The sequence below is a fragment of the Bos grunniens genome, chromosome 22 (assembly GCF_055505025.1).
Source record: "Bos grunniens cultivar Pamir isolate PY7600 chromosome 22, Bosgru_T2T1.0, whole genome shotgun sequence".
NCBI lineage: Eukaryota > Metazoa > Chordata > Mammalia > Artiodactyla > Bovidae > Bos > Bos grunniens.
In genome coordinates this window covers 14,438,035-14,462,710 of record NC_141186.1, presented here as the reverse complement: position 1 = coordinate 14,462,710, position 24,676 = coordinate 14,438,035, and the positions used below count along the sequence as shown (strand labels likewise).

The 24,676-nt window shown below is 40.5% G+C and overlaps 1 protein-coding gene across 50 annotated transcripts in view; it reads left to right on the top strand.

Annotated features, from left to right (window-relative positions):
- ULK4 (unc-51 like kinase 4) overlaps positions 1 to 24,676 on the top strand; it is a 507,208-nt gene that overhangs the window by 167,611 nt on the left and 314,921 nt on the right. For 49 of the 50 annotated variants that reach the window (XR_015150977.1, XM_086366093.1, XM_086366087.1 and 46 more), the window contains one exon: positions 18,234 to 18,326. Coding sequence is in view for 49 of the 50 variants with exons in the window: in XM_086366093.1 (XP_086222219.1) it covers positions 18,234 to 18,326 (93 nt within the window). In the remaining variant the exon portion in view is untranslated. Of the gene's footprint in view, positions 1 to 18,233; positions 18,327 to 21,017; positions 21,339 to 24,676 lie in introns of those variants that run through there. The other variant, XM_086366098.1, reaches the window with a different exon arrangement.

Here is a 24,676-nt window from a genome sequence, read left to right as displayed (position 1 = left end):
TGGCACATGGGATCTTAGTTCACTGCTGCTGCTGCTAAGTCACTTCAGTCGTGTCCAACTCTGTGCCACCCCATAGATGGCAGCCACCAGGCTCCCCCGTCCCTGGGATTCTCCAGGCAAGAACACTGGTTCCCTGAGCAGGGATCAAATCCATGACCCCCTGTGTTGCAAGCGTGGAGTCTTAACCACTGGACTGCCAGGGAAGTCCAAAGATTCAGATTTGTCTCATGGAACCGATCAATATTTTCACTGCCGTCCTACATTTCCTAACTACTTACATATAATCATATGTATCTTTCTGACAACAAAATGCTTAAGTGTAGTTTTGTGCAAAATACGTGTTTTTAAAAAAATGTTATGTATTTATTCGTTTTTGGTTGCTTTGGGTCTTTGTGGCTGTGCATGGGCTCTCTGTAGTTGCCGCTTGCAGGCTGTAGGGCACGTGGGGTTGGTATTGTGGCACATAGGCTTTGTTGCCCCGAGGCAGGTGGGATATTCCCAGATTAGGGATTGAACCTGTGTCTACTGCAGGGGCAAGCAGATCCTTAACCACCGGACCACCACGGCAGTCCCAAGGGTTTCAAAAGATATACTTTGGATATCTGTTGCCTGACAACTTGTACTGAAATTGTACTGAAGCATTTTCCAGGACCTGAGATGTCCCCCAAGTATTTCCCCCAGTAAAACTTCTTGGCTTAACGTTAGTTTGTTAACACCTATGCACGTTTATCTAATTTCGTTTCTAAAGTCTGCCCACTTTTGGAACAGTTTTTAGTGTAGAAAGTATTGATTCTATAACTCAGTGCTCCTATTTTATTCATCTGAGCTGTAATGAATAATATGTATTTCCTTTCATGTGCATCTGTACCTTTTCCGGAGGTGAGGAATTAAAGAGGAAAACACACATGTAAATCACATGGCAATTCAAGAACAAATGTAACGTAGATGAGCTCAGGTCTTTGTTCAGCAATTTGAAACATACTTTGGATAATAGTATGGGATTTACTGGGATGTAATGTAGAAGGTTTTCAAAGCTTGTGGACTGATTCTGATGTGAAGTGTAGGTCTGGCTCTGCATTTCATTCTCTAAGCCTCAGTTTCCTCATCTATAAAAGGAGGGTGCTGCTGCTGCTGCTGCTAAGTCGCTTCAGTAGTGTCCGACTCTGTGTGACCCCATAGATGGCAGCCCACCAGGCTCCCCCATCCCTGGGATTCTCCAGGCAAGAACACTGGAGTGGGTTGCTATTTCCTTCTCCAATGCGTGAAAGTGAAAGTGAAGTCGCTGAGTCCTGTCCTAATCTTAGTGACCCCATGGACTGCAGCCTACCAGGCTCCTCCATCCATGGGATTTTCCAGGCAAGAGTACTGGAGTGGGATGCCATTACCTTCTCCATACAAGGAGGATAATAGTATCTAATTCAGAAGATTCAAAAATGGGGATTACATGGGATGCTTCTCTTAGAGCACCTAGTGCAGTATGTAGGACATAATACGCTCTAGACAAACATGGAGCTCCACTACTCTTTTTATTAGGAACATTATCACACTCTCTCATACTAAACTCTAAAATGAAGATTGTGCTGGTACAGTGGTGTTAGTCACTCAGTTGTGTCTGACTCTTTGTGACCACATGGACTGTAGCCCACCAGGCTCCTCTGTTCAGGGAATTCTCCAGGCAAGAATACTGGAGTGGGTTGCCATTTCCCTCTCCAGTGGTACAATAATAGTACATATTTCATAGGAGTGGCCATTAGATAGTTAATAATAATTGTGCCCACTTGTCATATATGGTAAGGGCTCAATAAGTAATCTGTACAAATTTTAAAAAATGAAATATAAGTGATGCATTCATTTAACTTATATAATGGAAAACTAGAAACCTAGACAAGGAATTTGGTTTCTGAAGATAGCTCTTGGTAATTATAAGTTTAGAAATGCTCATAATGGTATGTACATATAATGGCTTAAGAATAATGAAGTTTCTAGAATTTACAGGAGCTATATAGCACCTGCTTCAGTGTGCAAATAGACATATTAATGTTGATCCTTTTAATTTTGTTAAAGTTTTAATTATCTTTGAATGTAAACACTACTTTAGATACAGCCACTGTGACAATCTTTTCAGTCTTTTCACCTGAAAGTGTTGTATTAGTTAGGACAGTTTTATTTGCAAACAGTAATACTTAACTCAGACTAACTTGCTAAGTAATCATTTTCTTACATAACTAAGAAGTCAGACTTGTGCTGGTGTCAAATACAGCTGAATTCGGGGGTTTGAATTATGTCCACAATACTGTGTGGACGTGTCCTCCTCACCGTCTCTACTCTGCCTGCATCTGTGCGGCTTTGTTCTCAGGGAGGCTCTTTCTGCTCAGTTAAGTGGCCCCTGGGTGATGATCCTAGGGGAAGAGTGGATGTCTCTTCTAAGAGCTGTTGTAAAATTTTCAGGGAGCACAGTAATTTAATCTTGTTAAGTACCATGTAATACCTGTGTTCCAGGTGGTTCTCAGAACTGTGATGTGATTTGAATGAAAACTCAGTTGTAAGAATAAATGCCATATTAAAATAAATATTAGTTATGATTCTCAGAGAAATGGAAGGAATAAGATGTATGTGAGTATGTGTGTGTGTGTATGTGTGTATATATATATATATAGAGAGAGAGAGAGAGCGAGAGAGTGCGAGAGCAGAAGAGAGATTTGTTATAAGGAATTGGCTCACGTGATTATGGAGGTCAAGAAGTCCTAAGATTGGCAGTCTGTAAATGAGGACCCAGGTGAACCAATGGTATAGTTCCAGTTTGAGTGTGAAGGCCTGAGAACCAGGAGAGCTGAGAGTGTGCCAGTCTGAGAGCTGACAGGCTGGAGACTCAGGAAGAGTCAGTGTCTCCATTTCAGTTCAGAAGCAGTAGAAGATGCCATGTCCCAGCTCAGGGAAGCGGGGCAAGGGGAGTTCCTTCTGATTCAGTCTTTTTGTTCTCTTTCGGCCCTCATTTGATGAGACGAGGCCCACCCACGTTAGGGAGGGTAATCTGTGTTAGTCTATTGAGTGAATCTCACCTGGAAATACTCTCACTGATGCGCTGAGAATAATGGTGAGACATCAGTAATGAACCCTTCATGGCCTGTGGCCCCGTCAAGTTGGCACATAAAGTTAGCCATCACCCCAGCTATCATAGATACCATGGGTAAACGACTTACTATATGAGCTGTAAATATCAAAATACCGTCAGCTCTAGTTACTGTCCATGCTCTGCTTTCTAAAGGGATGAACTTTGGTTTCACGTGTTTGTTTAGTGCCTTTCGTATATGGAAGATTATATAATACGACTTATACAGAGTTGGTATTTGAGTCAGACTTTGAAACCTGAGAATGATTAGATAGAAGAGGAATGGATACCCTAGGCTGGAATGGGGTAAGCACAGGCCTGGAAGAGGCAGAGCAGTGGGCAGTAAGCAGACCAGGGATTGAACTGAGTCTCCTGTGTCTCCTGCATTGGCAGGTAGGTTGTTTACCACTGTGCTGGGAAGCCCCTCACTTAAATATACATTAAAGAAATATGGAAGCCACCTTTCTTAAATTGTGGGTCTGTACATGTTTATAAACGTGCTTTAGAACATGTGTTCTTCCTGAAATATTCTGTGTGCTTTTGATTTTTACCCATTTAACTTTTGTAAGCTTAGGATTTCTCGACATTATATGCCACACGACAGTACTTCCTACGGCTTACCTGTTAACATGGCCCAGAACACTGGATTCCTTTGATCACAGTCTAAATAGTATTCTGTTATGGACATTTCCATGTCAGGAGCAAGAAAGGGATGTTTCCATCACAACTTTAATTTTGTATAGAAGTATTAACTAACAATACAAGAAAATTAAACTCTAAACATTCTATTAGCTTTTCTATTGATACATAACACGTTAATGGCTTCCCTCGTAGCTCAGTCGGTAAAGAATGTGCCTGCAATGCAGGAGACCTGGGTTCAATTCCTGGGTTGGGAAGATCCCAACCACTAGAATTCAGGACTTCCCTGCTGGCTCAGACAAGTAAAGAATCTGCCTGCCAATGCAGGAAACTCAGGTTCGATCCCAGGGTTGGGAAGATCCCCTGGAGAAGGAAATGGCAACCTACTCCAGTGTTCTTGCCTGGGAAATTTCATGGACAGAGGAACCTGGCGGGCTATAGTCCATGGGGTCACAAAGAGTCGGACACAGCTGAGTAACTCACATGCACAATACGATACTGGGCTTAGTCCTTGTCTGAAGACTCCAGGAAAATTCTGCTTCTGGGCTCATTCAGGCTACTGGCAGAATTGTTTCTCGTGGTTTGTATTAGTTTTTCAGGGCTGCTGTAACAAATTACCATACAGGGACCGGCTTAAAACAACAGAACTGTTTTCTTTCATGATTTAGGAGGCCAGAGGTCTGCCATCAAAGTGTCAGCAGGGTTCTTTCTTTGAGGGAGACTCTGAGGGAGAATTGAGCTATAGGCTTCGTGGGTTTATGGCAGTATCCCTCCAGTTCTGTCTGCATTCATGTGGCCTCCTCGCCTCCCAGCTTCGCAGTTTCCTCTGCCTCTCTTGTAAGGACATCAGTCATTATATTTAGGGCCTACCCTCCATTCAGGCCCATCTTACCTGGAAATACTCAACTATATCTGCAAAGACCCAAATAAGGTCACATTCCCAGGGCTAGGGGTCAGGACTTGAACATGTCTTCTGGGGGCCATTATCTATACAGCTGTACACAGTTGCAGGACCAAAGCACCTATTTCTGTGCCTCCTCCTGGTATTTTAGTTGCCCAGAACTCCTTTCACATGGCCCCTCCATCTTCGAATCAGCAGCAGTTTGTCAAATCCCCTTCATGCTTGCCATTTCCCTGACTTCCTCCTTGGCCACCAGCTGGAGAAAACTGTCTACTTATTGAGCTTGGTAATGTCAGTCATTGGCAGTCTGGATCTTGTGATTAGAATATATTTGTATTCAGATCTCCGTCCTGCCATTGACTTGGTGTGTGTACCCTTACTTCCTCCTCCCTCCCCACCTCTTCTCTCCATTTTTGCCCTTTCTTCAAGACAGTTGGAATGCCAACTGTTATCTGTATGATTAATGAGAAAAAGTTTTTTTTTTTTTCTGAGAAGAAAGATAAACCACATGTACTCAGAAAATTGGCATGATTTTTTTCAGCAGAGACAAGATTTAATTTTGAAGGTTGCTGCAGAAGAAAAAGAGGCAATATTTAATGGAGCTTAAGCCCAGACTGACCTCATTAATTAAAATCATTACTGCTCAGAAGTTTTATATCAAAGTTATTATCAGTGAAATCTTAACACTGAAAAGTAGTCTTCTGACTGAAAATTTTTTTCTGTCGCTTGTTACATAAGGGGAAGGCATTGCTCTTTCAGTATTTAGCTGTAAATGGGACTACATCATCCGTTCAGGGAACATATCATTACTCTTCTTAGGGAAGAGGAAATTCTAATATTCATACAAACATAAATAATGTAATTTGAACTCCCTTGTGTGATCATTCATAGGAGGTTTAAAACCCTTCCTTCGCTTCTCTCTCTCCTTTCTTTCTTTATTCATTCAATAAATGATGTCAAGTGACTTCTGTGTCAGCCACTCAGGATATTATGGTGAGAAAGACTGAATCCCTGCCTCTTGGTGCTCTTACAGTCTAGTGGGTGAGACTAAACAAATGAACACGTAAGGTGATTTCAGTTCATTGTGAGCGCTGTGAAGAAAAACCAGAATGGTGTAAGTAGATAGAGAATGACACCTGCCGTATCCACAAGGGGTGGTGTGGCCATCAAGCTGTCCGCTGCTGCAGCCTCCCCAGACTGTGTACCCTGGGGGGATTCAGGATGGAGGAAAGAATAGGTCCTTGATAGCTAAGGTGTGTATCAAAGGAATGATTTCAGCAATCCCAGACTCTTGCATCTTCCCATACAGAGAAAAGTGCTAGATTGATTAACTTGAGATGTCTGATTTTTCTTTAATTAACAGTAATCCTTTGTTCCAACTATCTACCTATTTTTTGTTATAAAAGTGCCTATATATCCTGGCTCCTCTCTTTCCTCTTTGTGCAGTCCCTCAGAGCTATCTGAGAGGTTGCCTCTCAGGTTTAAGCCCCCAGCAAGTCTGCCAAATAAAAGGTGTCTCAAGTTTTAGTTTATGCTTTTTTCACCTCAGTTGACGCGGGGAATGGAGGGAGAGCTTATTTTATTTAGGTAGCATATCAAGGAAGGCTTTATGCCCGGTAGAAAGCCATGGGGGAAACTGTGCTATGAAATTTGCCTTTGGTAGATTGGAACCACTTTGCCAACATGTTTTTGTTCTATTTTTATATTTTCTTTTGGCTTTGAGTGTTTTGTGTTGAAAAGAGATCATGCTGATGTAAACGTGTTTACAGTGTTTTTAGGACAGTAGAGCATTCAGCATTTCTCTCCTGGGTAAAGTGAGTACTGTCTTTTTTTTTCCTTTCCTTCTGTTTTCTAATTCTCTTGTGACCTGTACAATCATCAGGACTATAATGACTTCATAAATTATTAAGACTTTGTTTTTCAGAATTTCAGAAAGGACTGTATCCTTGACAACTTAGAATTGTATTTCCTTTTAGAAATATGAATTTATAAATGGGTATTGTTGTGGCAACACACTGTAGAGCTTGTCTCTGAAATAACATCCAGCAAAGTCTTGAGTTTTACTACCAAATTTCTATGTTAGTGGCTCAAAAGACATCCAGATGGTTCTCTGTATTGCATCTTTATCTTCCTTAACTATGTATTCTGTGTTAAAATAGGCATGAACTTGACCAACTTTGATGGGAATCAGACTATGTAGGAGTATTTCATTTTCAGCCTTTCCTTAGATAAACTTTTTTTTTTTTGCAGAGAATATTTAAATATTTTTGTACCAAATGAAAGTTCCACTTTTTTCCTTCTACTTAAATCCTTTTATGTTTCTAAGTGTTTACCTAAGTCAGTGCATTTAGGTACAGTGATTTTTTTTTTCCCCCCTCCCTTGGGGGAACCACCTATGAGAATCTAAATTGGGATAATTTGAGAAGTAAGGATAAATACTCTTTCATTCCTCTGAATCAGAATAATTCTAGTGCTCCAGTTTTTTTGCATAGAATTTTGTAAACCTTGAGAATTACTTTATTGAAGTCATTTTTGTGTGTGTGTGTGTGTGTTTTTTTTTTTTGGAGCCTTTTGGGCCTTTATAATTAAAATTTGTTGTTGATTTTATCCAAGAAGCCAGACATTAGGGCTTACTACCTGAAATTATATTTAATACTTATTTTGAAGTCTTACCTTTCTCTCAATTAAAAAATGTAATATATATATAATATATATGTGTGTGTGTGTATATATATATATATATTCCCACCATTTGTTTATTTCTCCATCCACTTATGTGTCCAGGTTACTGTTGATATACTTGAGTATCTATGCATTCATACAAGACAAGAGAGTATTGCATAGAACTCAGGTCACGTGAAAACACAAGACTGGAAAGTCTTAGGATATAAACTTCAGTTCATAAAAGTTTTTCACTCAGTTCATAAAATTTTGGAGTTGACTCAGGATACCACCTAGTACAAAGTTTGGAAGAGCCTGTACAGAAAATGCCAAGAAGAGTTGGTTATCTACCCCTTTCTCATAGCAATCCAGAGTAAGTTCTCAGCCTTGTCTCAGGGTAGATTTCACCTCCATGTTTTGATGTTTGACAGTCCTCTCTTTATCTAATCCTACACATCTCTTTCCTTTAAGGTGTTTAAGCCTGAAATTCACGCTGCATTGTTACAAATGCATTTTAACATACTGCCTTCCTCATAGCTTTCCCTTGCTCAGAGACCTTGCAACATTCAGAATGCAGAAAAGAATATTAACAGTTCTTACCCAGCCATTCAAGATTCTCAGTGTTTTGCCTCTTGCTTCCAATTTTATGTTAACATCTGCCTCCTCTACTAATGGTTTCTTCATTCCTAATGTGATTTACTTAGTACTTTCTGAAATTTCCTCCTTGCAGCCTGTCTCTTCCTCCAGACATGAGACTATGAATATCTAAGGAGAAGGAAATGGCAACCCACTCCAGTATTCTTCCCTGGAGAATCCCACATACAGAGGAGCCTGGCAGGCTACAGTCCATGGGGTCGCAAGAGTCGGACACAGCTTAGTACACTGTCTCTGTGTCTCATACTTTTGCTAAGTCGCTTCAGTCGTGTCCGACTCTGTGCAGCCCCATAGACGGCCTCCCACCAGGCTCCCCAGTCCCTGGGATTCTCCAGGAAAGAACACTGGAGTGGGTTGCCATTTCCTTGTGAAAAGTGAAAGTGAAGTCGCTCAGTCGTGTGGACTCTTAGCGACCTCATGGACTGCAGCCTACCAGGTTCCTCCATCCATAGGATTTTCCAGGCAAGAGTTCTGGAGTGGGGTGCCATTGCCTTCTCCGGTGTCTCATATTTATTTAACACTAATTTATTGAATGTCTACACCCACGTTTATAAATGTTTTAAAATCATTGAACAGTTTCTGGTTAGTAAGTATCTAGGAGTTCCCCAGTTAGTTCAGTTCAGTCGTTCAGTCATGTCCGACTCTTTGCGACCCCATGAATCGCAGCAAACTAGGCCTCCCTGTCCATCACCAACTCCTGGAGTTCACTCAGACTCACGTCCATCGAGTCAGTGATGCCATCCAGCCATCTCATCCTCTGTCGTCCCCTTCTCCTCCTGCCCCCAATCCCTCCCAGCATCAGAGTCTTTTCCAATGAGTCAACTCTTCGCATGAGGTGGCCAAAATACTGGAGTTTCAGCTTCAGCATCATTCCTTCAAAGAAATCCCAGGGCTGATCTCCTTTAGAACGGACTGGTTGGATCTCCTTGCAGTCCAAGGGACTCTCAAGAGTCTTCCCCAACACCACAGTTCAAAAGCATCAGTTCTTCAATGCTCAGCCTTCTTCACAGTCCAACTCTCAAATCCATACACGACCACTGGAAAAACCATAGCCTTGACTAGACAAACCTTTGTTGGCAAAGTAATGTCTCTGCTTTTGAATATGCTATCTAGGTTGGTCATAACTTTCCTTCCAAGGAGTAAGCGTCTTTTAATTTCATGGCTGCAGTCACCATCTGTAGTGATTTTGGAGCCCAGAAAAATAAAGTCTGACACTGCTTCCACTGTTTCCCCATCTATTTCCCATGAAGTAATGGGACCGGATGCCATGATCTTCGTTTTCTGAATGTTGAGCTTTAAGCCAACTTTTTCAATCTCCACTTTCCTTTCATCAAGAGGCTTTTTAGTTCCTCTTCACTTTCTGCCATAAGGGTGGTGTCATCTGCATATCTGAGGTTATTGATATCTCTCCTGGCAATCTTGATTCCAGCTTGTGTTTCTTCCAGTCCAGCGTTTCTCATGATGTACTCTGCATATAAGTTAAATAAACAGGGTGACAATATATAGCCTTGACGTACCCCTTTTCCTATTTGGAACCAGTCTGTTGTTCCATGTCCAGTTCTAACTGTTGCTTCCTGACCTGCATACAAATTTCTCAAGAGGCAGGTCAGGTGGTCTGGTATTCCCATCTCTTTCAGAATTTTCCACAGTTTATTGTGATCCACACAGTCAAAGGCTTTGGCATAGTCAATAAAGCAGAAATAAATGTTTTTCTGGAACTCTCTTGCTTTTTCCATGATCCAGTGGATGTTGGCAATTTGATCTCTGGTTCCTCTGCCTTTTCTAAAACCAACTTGAACATCAGAAAGTTCACCGTTCACATATTGCTGAAGCCTGGCTTGGAGAATTTTGAGTATTTACTAGCATATGAGATGAGTGCAATTGTGCAGTAGTTTGAGCATTCTTTGGCATTGCCTTTCTTTGGGATTGGAATGAAAACTGACCTTTTCCAGTCCTGTGGCCATTGCTGAGTTTTCCAAATTTGCTGGCATATTGAGTGCAGCACTTTCACAGCAGCATCTTTCAGGATTTGAAATAGCTCAACTGGAATTCCATCACCTCCACTAGCTTTGTTCATAGTGATGCTTTCTAAGGCCCACTTGATTTCACATTCTAGGATGTCTGGCTCTAGGTGAGTGAGCTCACCATCGTGATTATCTGGGTCATGAAGATCTTTTTTGTACAGTTCTTCTGTGTATTCTTGCCATCTCTTCTTAATATCTTCTGCTTCTGTTAGGTCCATACCATTTTCTGTCCTTTATTGAGCCCATCTTTGCATGAAATGTTCCCTTGGTATCTCTAATTTTCTTGAAGAGATCTCTAGTCTTTCCCATTCTGTTGTTTTCCTCTGTTTCTTTACACTGATTGCTGAAGAAGGCTTTCTTATCTCTTCTTGCTATTCTTTGGAATTCTGCATTCAGATGCTTATATCTTTCCTTTTCTCCTTTGCTTTTCGCTTCTCTTTTTTTCTCAGCTATTTGTAAGGCCTCCCCAGACAGCCATTTTGGTTTTTTGCATTTCTTTTCCATGGGGATGGTCTTGATCCCTGTCTCCTGTACAGTGTCATGAACCTCCGTCCATAGTTCATCAGGCACTCTATATATCAGATCTAGGCCCTTAAATCTATTTCTCACTTCTACTATATAATCATAAGGGATTTGATTTAGGTCATACCTGAATGATCTAGTGGTTTTCCCTACTTTCTTCAATTTAAGTCTGAATTTGGTAATAAGGAGTTCATGATCTAAGCCACAGTCAGCTCCTGGTCTTGTTTTTGCTGACTGTATAGAGCTTCTCCATCTTTGGCTGCAAAGAATATAATCAATCTGATTTCGGTGTTGACCATCTGGTGATGTCCATGTATAGAGTCTTCTCTTGTATTGTTGGAAGAGGGTATTTGTTATGACCAGTGCATTTTCTTGGCAAAACTCTATTAGTCTTTGCCCTGCTTCATTCTGTACTCCAAGGCCAAATTTGCCTATTACTCCAGGTGTTTCTTGACTTCCTACTTTTGCATTCCAGTCCCCTATAATGAAAAGGACATCTTTTTGGGGTGTTAGTTCTAAAAGGTCTTGTAGGTCTTCATAGAACCATTCAACTTCAGCTTCTTCAGCACTACTGGTTGGGGCATAGACTTGGATTACTGTGATATTGAATGGTTTGCCTTGGAAACGAACAGAGATCCATTCTGTCGTTTTTGAGATTGCATCCAAGTACTGCATTTCGGACTCTTTTGTTGACCATCATGGCCACTCCATTTCTTCTGAGGGATTCCTGCCCGCAATAGTAGACATAATGGTCATCTGAGTTAAATTCACCCATTCCAGTCCATTTCAGTTCGCTGATTCCTAGAATGTCGACATTCACTCTTGCCATCTCTTGTTTGACCACTTCCAATTTGCCTTGATTCATGGACCTGACATTCCAGGTTCCTATGCAATATTGCTCTTTACAGCATCGGACCTTGCTTCTGTCACCAGTCACATCCACAGCTGGGTATTGTTTTTGCTTTGGCTCCATCCCTTCATTCTTTCTGGAGTTATTTCTCCACTGATCTCCAGTAGCATATTGGGCACCTACTGACCTGGGGAGTTCCTCTTTCAGTATCCTATCATTTTGCCTTTTCATACTGTTCATGGGGTTCTCAAGGCAAGAACACTGAAGTGGTTTGCCATTCCCTTCTCCAGCGGACCACATTCTGTCAAATCTCTCCACCATGACCCACCCGTCTTGGGTTGCCCCACGGGCATGGCTTAGTTTCATTGAGTTAGACAAGGCTGTGGTCCTAGTGTGATTAGATTGACTAGTTTTCTGTGATTATGGTTTCGATGTGTCTGCCCTCTGATGCCGCCTTGCAACACCTACCATTTTACTTGGGTTTCTCTTACCTTGGGCGTGGGGTATCTCTTCACGGCTGCTCCAGCAAAGCTTAGCCGCTACTCCTTACCTTGGACGAGGGGTATCTCCTCACCACCGCCCTTCCTGGCCTTCAAAGTGGGATAGCAGTGTTTCACTATTATATTTACCTGCTAGGCCATTTTCAGGGCTATATCTTTGGGGGCATGCTGATTTCTTTTTGTTGAATCTCCAGAGGTGGAAGCACTGTGTTAAAAACTACATACATTCATCATGTTTGGGCAGTTTTTTCCAAAGATAGCAAACGGTGTATATGACCAGTTTCCCTTTATGAAATTGCCTATTTTTCTGTACTCTTACTAGCTTCAGCTTGCATTCCTTCTGATACTCATGATGTTGACCATCCCCCCATGTTTGCTGGCCATTTATATTCTTCTTAGGTGGATTTTTTCCTCCCCTCCACCACTGTGGGATTGTTATTGGTTTGCAAATAGCTCTTCATATATTAAGAATATATAAAATATACAAAAATTCTGTAAATAAATTTTCCCTAATTTGTTTATGGTGATTTTGTCATTGGGAAATACTTACTACTTTAAAACTTGAAAGCTGTGAGATTTTGGGGTTCATTTCTCATTTGTTGTCATGCTGTGGAGGCCTTCTCACTCATGAATATGTGAATGTTAACTCATTTTAGTACTTCAACAACGTTAAAAAAATTTTTACTTGAATTTTTAATTTATTGGTGATATCTTTTCATAAGATATGGCCTGACTGTTCTGTCTTCCTTTCTGTGATGCCTCTTTCTTGTCCAGTGTTGCATCACCTTTCTTTCCTTTTAATTTGTGTCTATTCTTGATTCCACCCTACTAGAACTTAAGAGTACTAGTGGCTTTGTAAAGTGCTTCAGCTTTTCGTTTAGCAGGCTCTTCCTTATTGTATCCCTTAAAGTCCTTTGGATTTTCTGGAATCACTCTTTTCTCCCAAATTCTCCACTGACACGTGAAATGTGAGTTCAGGGTTTAATTCCAGCATAGTGGACTTCGTTATGACATTGTGCCTCCCCTTTGCCTCAATCAAATAGGCCCTTCTTTCCATTTGGCCAGTTCTTTGGTCACACTCCCAGAACAACTTCTCACAATAATCCATAGTTATTTAGCTAGTCTGTTTAAATGTTCTGCCAGACTGTCTCATTGGACACTGGTTTCTGCAGACACTTCACAAGGTAGGGAAGCGTCTGTCCCTTAAATCCCCAAATGTGATTTTAAAAGCTTTCTCTCCTCTCAGAGAATTTAGTATGAATGGCTTTCCTCCCTTGATTTCTAACTGTTTCGGACCTAGCAAAGACTCCTTATCTGGGGAGGATCCTAGAAGTAAAAGAGTGGGCCTGGTCTTGGGTTCCTATATGGACAGCATGCTTTTATGCTGATAACAATCTCAGTCTCTGGCTCATGGCACTCAGAGTGCTCCTTCCAGCCCCCGGCCATCCAGATGGGCCACTCCTCACTGGTCACTCTCCTTTATAGCCATTTCAGGAGTCTGGATTATCATTGTTTCTTTTGTTTGTTTGTTTTTGTTTTTTTCCGACAAGTGTCATTCAAAGGAGTGCAAAATCCATTTACTATCAGCTCGGTGGCTTTATCTCTCTTGAGAAGACAAGCTTAATATATCTCAGCATTTTGGGGGCTAATTTTTGCTGGCTATTACAGACCTATCTTTGATTAAACTAAAATATATTCAGCATATCAATATTTCTATTCTGAACAGATCCCTTATTTGTTTTGCCCTTCTTTTACAAGGGGAGAAAAACAGCAACGTTCTTGGGGAAAATTGTCACGCATAGGCTGGTGCAAGCTTCGTCCTTCTCTTCTGTTTCAAGGTTAGATAACCTCAGACAGCCTCAACACATTTGTATTGTATTTCAGACACTGAAAGTTTCATCGGTGTTTTGTTTTTAAATGTAGGCTCTACATGTTCAGTCCATTTAAAAATATTTCATATTTTTCAGTCCTCTTGAGATTGTTTTCTCTATTATATTTCTAACTATTTGCCTATTTTTCCTCCTGTACGTTCTGTACAAGCACATGAGTTACATCACATGGGAAGCTTTTTAAAATTCATAAGTTTGTAGTCCTTTCCTCAGTGATTCCAATAAGTCTGGGAGTGGGGGTGGGGAGGCTGTCCAGAGTAGGTGAGTGACTCATAAGAAGTTTGTTACCCCCTCGTCAGTTGAAAGTCTCTGGCCGACGATTTCCAAATACTAGTAACCAGTGGAAAAGCTCATTGTTCTCTTACCTCTGACTCTACTGCCGCTCTCTAAACTCAGCAGTGCCTCTATTTCCCTGTTAAGTATATGTGCTATGAAGGCTTTGCTTAGCAGGCGGGGCATGGTTCAGATCCTGCACACGATGAAGAAACTGGCACTTGACTGCCTTGTGGAAGAGTAGTTCTGAGGCTTTGGAATATTCTTGCCAGATAAGAGAGTCTCTGTATCCCTGGGGCCTTGAGCCATGCCACGTATTTCTGGATAGCAGTGTGAATTACAGTGGGGCATTTTGACTCTGACTCCCAAAGGGGCTGGAGACAGAGGTCAGTCACTAAGGTACTCTATGCCTAAGGAACTGACCCCTAATAAAACCCTGCATCCTGTTCTTTCCTGGCTGGGAGTTCTTTACATATGCTACCACACATTGCTGCTGGGAGGACCGAGCCCTGTCCACACAGCTGCACTGGGAGAGGACAACGAGAAGCTTGTGCCTGGTCCCCCTGGGCTCTACCCTATGTCTTTCATCTTTGCTGATTTTAACCCATTATCCTTTTTCTGTAAGAAACCATACTTAGGAATACAACAACTTTTCTGAGTTCTGTGAGCCCACCTAGCAAATCACTGAACCTAAAGGTAGGCTTGGGTGTCACCAATTTAGGATAAGAGCTTTTTATTTCATAAAACTATTAGAGAAAGGGATAATGCTGTGTTGTTCCTGTTTTGAAAAAATTCTGAATTGTAAGCTTCACAAATACATTTTTTTCACCTCCAAAAATGTTCCCTGATTTTTGTTTTTTTTCATATGATAGAATGTCTTACTCTCATCAGTTTGATTTTTTCATTCTTAAAGTTACTTATGTGTGTTTTTGCTGTATTTTTTTTTAACATTCTCTTTATTACTGTTTTATTTATAATTTTATCATGAACAATTGGTGTTTTGTCTTCTGTCTTTATCATACACGGGCAAATCTCTAATTGCTACAATTTAAAAATATTTCATAAGAAAAATTACTAAAACATGGTAGTTTCTGACTCCTTAAACAGAGCAGTCTACCCAATTTAACATTTCCTTGATTCACTGCCCCCATGTTGAACACTATGGTGCATAATGGGCTCTCAGGTTCCACTGGGGACTGAGCGCCTGCTTCCCCTGTGTTAAATGCTCCCTGAACTGCTCTCTGCTAGGAGTTCTTGGGTTTGCTTTCTTTCGTGTTTCCTATGCTTTCAAGCTGCGCTTCTTTTAATTCTTGGGTTGCCTTTCTGTAATAGTCCCTTTCCTCCCTTTACTTGGCTCTTTTTTTAAAAATCATTGTGGGCTCAGAGGCTGCATAATTAAGCTTATTATGCAATGATTTCCAAAATGAGAGTAAATAGGCTCTGAGTAAGAGCCTGGGGCCCTGTTCTCTAGATGATAAAGCTTTCGCTCCACATCATGGAATTTTAAATACACATTTTGGATTTTTGGAGACGTTTTGCTTCCTTGTTAGTTGTTTCAGAGAGTTAAGTTGTAAAGTTGATGGGTTAGTTTGTCTATTTGTTCATTCATTCGTTCAGTGCTTATTAATTGAGCATCTGCATGGGGCTGTTTACTGCATAGCTCAACCTAAGTAGGCCAGACACAGTGTTTAGTCCAACTCTTTTTCTATTAATAGCAAATAACATGAGAGCACAGCCTGGCTTTGATGTGAAAACTTCTGATGATGGCATTTTGAGTTTTATGATCTCTGGTCATACTTTGCACTTCAGGCTCTAGGGTATAAATAAGCATGCAGTGCAGAAAACAGTTGACATGGCAGGCCTGAGACTGCTCTTCTGAGAAAGGTCTACTTGCAAGGGTGGCCCTTGGCTGCCATCCTGGAGCCAGGCTCCCAGAGAGCCGCCTGTCAGTGTTTAGCTAATGAGGGTATGTAGTCCACTGTGTCTAAACTGTCTGTGCAGATGACATGGTTTATGCTAGATGCCTGCTTCCATTTGGAAAGTCTAGGACTTTGATACATGTTACATTGCCTATGTAATCCAAGTCTATGTCCCAACCACTAATGCTGAAGAAGCTGAAGTTGAACGGTTTTATGATGACCTGCAAGACCTTCTAGAACTAACATCCAAAAAAGATGTCCTTTTCATCATGGGGGACTGGAATGCAAAAAGGAGGAAGTCAACAGATACCTGGAGTAACAGGAAATTTGGCCTTGGAGTACAAAATGAGGCAGGGCAAAGGCTGTCAGAGTTTTGCCAAGAGAATGCACTGGTCATAGCAAATACCCTCTTCCAGCAACACAAGAGAAGACTCTACACATGGACATCACCAGATGGTCAATACTGAAATCAGATTGATTATATTCTTTGCAGCCAAAGGTGGAGAAGCTCTATATAGTCAGCAAAAACAAGACTGGGAGCTGACTGTGGCTCAGATCATGAACTCCTTATTGCCAAATTCAGACTTAAATTGAAAAACATAGGGAAAACCACTAGGCTATTCAGGTATGACCTAAATAAAATGCCTTATGATTATACAGTGGAATGACAGGCAGATTCAAGGGATTAGATCTGATAGATAGAGTGCCTGAAGAACTATGGATGGAGGTTCGTGACACTGTACAGGAGGCAGTGATCAAGACCATCACTTGAAACAAGGGAAACAGTGAGAGACTTTATTTTCTTGGGCTCCAAAATCACTGCAGATGGTGACTGCAGCCATGAAACTAAAAGACAGTTGTTCCTCGGAAGAAAAGCAATGACCAATGTAGACAGCATATTAAAAAGCAGAAATATTACTTTGCCAACAAAGGTCCGTCTAGTCAAAGCTATGGTTTTTCCAGTAGTCGTGTATGGATGTGGGTGTTGGACCGTAAAGAAAGCTGAGCACCGAAGAATTGATTCTTTTGAACTGTAGTGTTGGAGAAAACTCTTGAGCATGCCTTGGACTGCAAGGAGATCAAACCAGTCATCCCTAAAGAAAATCAGTCCTGAATATTCATTGGAAGGACTGATGCTGGATCTCCAATACTTTGGCCACTGGATGCGAAGAACTGATTTACTGGAAAAGACCCTGCTGCTGGGAGAGATTGAAGGCAGGAGGAGAAGGGGACAACCAAGGTTGCGATGGTTGAAAGGCATCACCGACTCGATGGACATAAATTTGAGTAAGCTCCAGGAGTCGGTGATGGACAGGGAAGCCTGATGTGCTACAGTCTATGGGATTACAAAGAGTCGGACATGACTAAGCGACTAAACTGAGGTTGCCTGTGTGACCAGCCCCACGCAATAATACCTTGAGTATTGAGTATTATCGAGGTCCCATGAGTCTGTAATGGACTTCCTTGGGTGGTAACATCACACATACATGCTGCAGTTTGATGGCTGGGAGAAAGAGCATGCTGTGTGACCCCTTGTGGAAGGGAGAGAGGTTGAGGAAGCTTGCACAGGGAATCTTCCAGCTCCACCCGTGTCTGTCTCCCTTATGATTCAGCTCTGTGCCTTTGTTGTACTAAGTCTGTACTATGAGTACAACCATACATGGTTCTCATGAGTCCTCTAGAATCTCTGAATGTGAGGTAGTTTTGTGACACCCAAGACAAATGCTAAAATTTCTGAGTCTCTTCTTATGTGGGTAGACTGTACTGATCATTTTAGCTGAATTGTCTCATTGAATCTTTCCAGCACCCATGTCGGAGAAGGTGATGGCACCCCACTCCAGTACTCTTGCCTGGAAAATCCCATGGACGGAGCAGCCTGGTAGGCCGCAGTCCATGGGGTCACGAAGAGTCGGACACGACTGAGCGACTTCACTTTCACTTTTCAGTTTCATGCATTGGAGAAGGAAATGGCAACCCACTCCAGTGTTCTTGCCTGGAGAATCCCAGGGATGGGGGAGCCTGGTGGGCTGCCGTCTGTGGGGTCGCACAGAGTCGGACACAACTGAAGCGACTTAGCAGCAGCAGCACCCGCAGCAGCGCCCATGCTCTGAGTGGTAGGTGAGTGGCATCACTGACCACCACTGGCAAGTGCAGGTGTAGCTCATACATTTATTTCAGTATCTGCTTTTTTGGGAAACATGTTAGAAACTCTTGGAATATTGTTTCTGTTGATCAGAGGAAACCTACAATGAGAAAAGCACTGAGTGCTTTTTAATCATGTTGTCCTTTCAGATATGAACACATCCTCACGCAGCCGGACCCTGTACCAGCATATGCTCTGAAGCTGCTAGTTGCCATGACTGAGCACAACCCGACTTTTACCAGGTACTGTCACTGCAGACTTTCATTTTTTGTTTCTCATCTATAAAGTGAATTTTATGTGTTCTGAAAAATGTTAAAGATGATGAGATTATACAAGAATCAAGTTTGGTTACCAAAGTGATAAATTTTCATGTTTTATGGCTTGTAATATCTGTGATCTATGGTGTTTTGGATTCTCTTCTCATATTTTTATTCTTTGCTGGAGTTTGCATATTGTGGAATCCATAATGCTCTAAGATGATAAATTCTTTGAAGAGAAAATACGAGCACATGTACTTTTTAAAAAGTGAGTTGTTAACTCATTGTACTGAACGGTTATTTATTAAGTCCCTGTCATATTTATTGACTGTAACTTTTCAACTATTTTAAGTTGACATACTTTCATTGAGTAGTTGAAAGCTTTTTGCCTTTATGGAAGACACCACCTCTGATGACACCAAATTAGTTGCTAGAGCAGCGGCAACTGCTTCAGTCTTGCAAGCAAGGACTGGTCAAAGAGCACCCAGGTCTGCAGAAGGGCAGAACAGTTGTCGCTTTCAAAGAGGAACAGCGATCTTGATTGTGTGGGTTGTGTGGGTGATGTCTGACCCTATGGGTTTGGATCCTGTACCTGTAGGTACAGTGCACCTGAAGAGCTGTCTTTCAGTCTTTCTTAAAGAACTAAACCACACAGTTGCAGCCACCTGGATTTCAGCCAGTCTGCTGTTTACCCGTCCTGCATAGTGGTGGTGGTGTTTTTGTTCAGTCACTCAGTCTTGTCTGACTCTTTGTGACCCCATGGACTGTAGCACACCAGGCTTCCCTTTTCTTTACCATCTCCCCAAATTTGCTCAAACTCATGTCCATTGAGTCAGTGGTGCCATCCAACCATTTCATCCTCTGTTGCCCCCTTCTCCTGCCCTCATTCTTTCCCAGCATCAGGGTCTTTTCCGATGAGTCAGCTCTTCTCATCAGGTGGCCAGAGTGTTGGATTTTGAGCATCTATACTTTCAATGAATATTCAGGGTTAATTTCCTTTAGGATTGACTTGTTTGATCTCATTGTTGTCCAAGGGACTCTCAAGAGTCTTCTCCAACACCACAGTTCAAAAGCATCAGTTCTTTGGTGCTCAGGCTTCTTTATGGTCCAACTCTCACATCTGTACATAGTGATGAACGACCATTAATGCTGGACAAGAAAGGCTCTTTGTAGAGTATCTGTATTGAGTGGCAGTCTGAACTAAGACAACCTTTGCAGGGGGTGTGCCATGCCTGGCATGTACCTTGACCCAGTCACAGGTCAGCCACAGTGCTGGCGCTATTGCAGAACTCAGGCCCGTGTCCTGTGGGTGGCCATGTTCATTTCCAGAGAGTGACATGTAAATGTGACCATGTAGTCTGGCTGTCACATTGCAAAAGAACTTGGAGAACACTTAAGTAACCCTTTTATGTCCTTGGCAGTTCTTGATCCTGTGTTTCTGTAGCCTTTCAAAACTCCAATGAGTCTTCCAAAATTTCTGATTTAGAAGGCACCATTTTCTCTTCCTACAGAAGAAATTTAAGTCTGAAGAGTGAATCTGTGTTAGAAATTAAAGCCAAATTCAGGTAGTTGTTTCTTTCCTGGACTCATTATGTACTAATTTTATCCCTTCATTAGATTGAATGGATTGTATTTCTTTTTTTTTAAGTTGACTCATGCTCTTTCATGAGACATGTTTTCGAGACTACTTCCTCTTCTTGCCAATTCTTTATTAAATACATTGGACTTTTTCATATTGAGGGGAAAAAGTATAGTGAAGTAGAAACAGATAATTGATGACCTAAAATCTTTTTATTTCAAAATGATTAGACCCTAGGTTTAGAAGTCAGTTTATTCTTTTGAAAAAAGATTTACAAGCAGAATTCAGTGGATTAATTTTTATAAACTTTTTTGTTTGTTTTCCTTGCGTAATTAATATTTGAGTATCTTATCTTTATATTAAATTCCAATAATATAACCAAGTGGTACCCTGGGCTTCCTTATTCCCCACCACTGATACACAAATCTTTGCCAAAATAATAATACTTATTATTATTTTGGTGGGTGTCCTTCTTGAACTTTTGAGGGGCTATTTAAATTCAATGTGAATATACTGAAATAGCTTCTCTTTGTAGTGGTCATATTTTAAACAATCATAGATAGTATCATTGGGTATGTGTTTTACTGAAATTTGCATTTTCATATATCAAAATTATTTGAAGATCTTTATCAGTATTTATTCATACTTCGGCGATCTTTGCCAACTTACGGATGGAAATGGGATTTTGTTTTATTTTGCTTTTACTTATCTACTGGTAATCTGGAACCTCTTAATATTTATTCACTATAATTAAACTGTGAAAAGTGCATAGCTTTCAGCCTTCAGTTCTACCTCTAAGTATCTATTCTAGAGAAAAATGCATATATGTGCAAAGATTTCAGCCTAAGCAAGTAAGTTTTAAAATGAGAACAATGATTTTAAAATTAAATTATGTTACAGCTGTAACAAACACAGCTGTGTAACAGTTTGACAGGACAAGATTCATTTTGAATGTTGTTCTACAAAAATATCCTAAAAATTTTGTAAACTGAAATTATTTATCACCCCCAAACCTCGTTTAATAATCACTTTTGCCTTTTGTAGAGTCTCTTTCTATATTCACTATTCTCTTCTGTTTGCCTTTTCTCTTGAAACAGGATATAAAAATAAGAGCTGTCCCATGTTGGTTTTGACTGAGGCTCCAGAGGTCAAGAGCAAAGCATTACAGGGCTATTACCACGCACCTGCTCTCTCCCTCTCCCCTCATCTTTCTAAATGGAGGTCCTAGATCCTGTGGGTCCTACCAACCTGTGTGCATCTTGCAAAAATCCATTCATACACCTTGAAGTGGGGGTAGGGGAAAGAAAGTTTTTATTTCCCTAACTAGATTTTCTTTCTTTTTTCTTTTTTTTCCAAAAAATAATTTGTCAGTCCAACATTTTGAAATGGATAATAAATTTCTATTTGGGGAAAAGATACAACATGCTGAGAAGAGCAGTTCCTTCCTCTGTCCACCACGTCCTTTCCTCATCTTCCTATTATATTGTGTGTGGTTGACTACTTTTACTCATTTTATGTCCGAAGGCAAATTAATAGCTCTGTGTATTTTCTCATTTCTCCCTTTCACACACAAATAGCGTATTAGGTATGTTTTTCTACTGTATGACTTTTCCCCCCAATTTTGTTTCTTTATGGATACATAGAGGGCTTCCACATTGAGTTTCACAGTTATAAAACCTTCCATTGTATGGATGTAGCATGCTTCATCTCGTTGATGTCTAATAGAGAGAGATGGGTTGTTCCACATTGTTTGCTCTATCAAAGGATTGATAGAATAATAATGAACAGTGAATAATCTTATCCATGCATCATTTTTTAGTATGCATGTACATCTTACAGGATAAATCTGTAGCTATGGTATTTGTGTATCAAAAAATAAATGCACTTAAATTTTTTTTTTCTTAAGATTTGGACACATTGCCCTATATGTGTCCTGGGCATGTACAGTTAGTCATATCCAACTCTTTGCTACCCCGTGGACTGTAGCCCACCAGGCTCCTCTGTCTGTGGGCTTTTCCAGGCAAGAATACTGCAGTGGGTTGTCATTTCCTCCTCCAGTGGATCTTCCTGACCCAGAGATCGAACTCGTTTCTCTTGCATCTCCTGCATTGGCAGGCGGATTCTTTACCAGCTGAGCCTCTGGGGAATCCCCTGCCCTATGTAGAGATTTTACCATTTTACATCTTCAAAGGATATGTTTGAGGATGCCTGGTTCCCTACAACCCTGCCATCAGAATTCGTTGTTAAATTTTGGAATGTGCCAATGTGATGAGATAGATTATTCCCTTGTAATTTTTATTTGCATTTTCCTTTTCATGAGTGAAGTTGAATATTTCTTTATATGGTTAAGGGCCATTGGTATTTTGCTTTTTGCTCATGCTCTTTGCCATCAGTTCTTGGTCTTGGCAATGCCACTCTTTAAAGGGAAGCTTCCTGCCTGGCTGTGCATTGCACAAATACACTACAGTTTGCTAATCCAGTTTTACTTGTAACAATGTCTGCACTGTTCCTATTTGTTTTTTTTTTTTTTTTTGCCATTGTGAGTACCATGACCATGAGTATTACTTTATGTTCTCCTTGGTGGATCTGTGTATGTGTCTCCATTGAGTATTCATTCTAGAGTGGAAGTACTGGCTCACAGAACTTGTGCTTGCCCTGATCCAGTAGATATTACCAAGCAGTTTTCCTTACTGGTTGTACCAATTTACATTCCTACTAGCATTGGTCAAGAGGTCTGGTTGTCACATAAGCTTTAAACATTTTTTTAACGTCAGGTTTTATTGAAGTATAAGTCTCTATACAGTAAAATATGTGCATTTTAGGTATGCAGGTCTCTGAGTTTTGAGAAACATACTCAATTGTGGAATTATCATCATGATCAAGATAGAGTATTTCCATCATTCCAGAATTTCCCTTTATGCCCCTTGGATTGTTAGCTGATGAAGATTCTGTTTGTGTGGAGAATAATATGACCAGACTGATTTTATGTTTCATTTTAACTTTTAAAATGTATTTTAAGAGGTAATACAGAATGCATTTCAAATTTTAGTATTTGAAAGAGTTTACACAGAAAAGCACATTTTCACCCCAAGAGACAGCCGCTTTTGGACCGGTGTGTGTACCTTTCACATAGATGGTGGATGCTGACTGCACCGTTCTTCACTTCTTCCAAAAATGAGTGTAACAGCTTTGTTGACATATAATTCTCATACCATCTGTGCTTTTTTAAAAAAACAGATACATAATATTACATTTTATGCATATGCCATATTTTGTCATCTTTTGGTGAACATTTATGTTTTTCTAATGTATTGGTATTATAAAACAAAGCTGCGATTGATGAAGTAGGTTATTTATCGTATTTGTGAACATACATACATAAGACAAATACTGAAAATGTAATTTTTTCACTACAGGGTACATAGTATCATCTGGGGATGTTTTAAAAAGTCTAAACCCCAGGCCTTATTCCAGGCCAATTAAATCACAGTCTCTAAAACTGGACACCAGCAACAGTAGCTTTGAAGCCCACCAGGTGATTACAGTGTGCAAACCAGGAACCCAGGTCTAAGCGTTTGTAATTTTAGGGGTGTTGCCAAATTACCCCCAGTCTAGGCTGTACCAAATGTGTGTGAGAGTGCCTATTTCTGCTAAAATTTTATTGAATTAGTGTATTTAAGTGTTTGATCTTTGCCTGTCTGATATGTGAAATTTGTCCATTATTTATTTCTAGTTTGCATTGTGACCAGATTGTATGAAGTGTTCTATTTCTAATTTTTATTATTTGATTTTATTTGTGATCTAATAGTAGATTAATTTTTGTGATTGTTCTATGTTTAATTGCTTACCGTCACCAAAGCAAAGTTAGGGCTAGGCCTGAAACAAGTTCACTCACCCATAATTTGGGCAAGTGCCTAAAACAGTAACTCATTAACCTAGAAAGTGAAAGTGAAAGTGAAGTCGCTTAGTCGTGTCCGACTCTTTGCGACCCTGTGTACTGTAGCCCACCAGGCTCCTCCATCCATGGGATTCTCCAGGCAAGAGTATTGGAGTGGGTTGCCATTTCCTTCTCCAGGGGATCTTCCCAACCCAGGGATTGAACCTAGGTCTCCCACATTGCAGGCAGACGCTTTACCGTCTGAGCCACCAGGGAAGTATTAACCTATAAAATCTTCCCCAATGACTTGGCAGTAGTGGTTTTTTTAGGCAAAATGCTTCGTTTTTCAGTACAATCAAGAGTAGATGCCTTAATTTTTTTTTAATATCTGTTTTTTAAAATTATTTATTTTAATTGGAGGCTAATTACAATATTATAGTGGTTTATGTGTAAGTAGGTTTCTAGTAATATAAAAATAAGTATGAACCATTTTTTATAAATTTATTAGATCCATTAGCATCATGTTCTTAAAAAGATAGTCAATTTAGATTGTACAATTTAGAGAACCAAGCAATAAGTATTGAAACATGAAATCATTTTATGTCAAGTGCAACATTTATTTTTTAATTGTTCTTATTTTATGGTATTCTTAGCAGATGAAGACTTCTTTAAAAGCTTAGCTGTAGTACATAGTACAATTGAGAGTTTATTGTTCCCCTTCAAATAAGGGCCAAGAGCATGATCAAAAAAAAAACAAACAAACAAACCACAGGGCCCTGGTGAATCTAGCTTATTCCTGGGTTTATAGCAGAAAGGTAGATTGTTTGCATGAGTGTTGGTTTAGTTTTCCTGTCTGATGGAAGGTGTGAACTCCCCAGA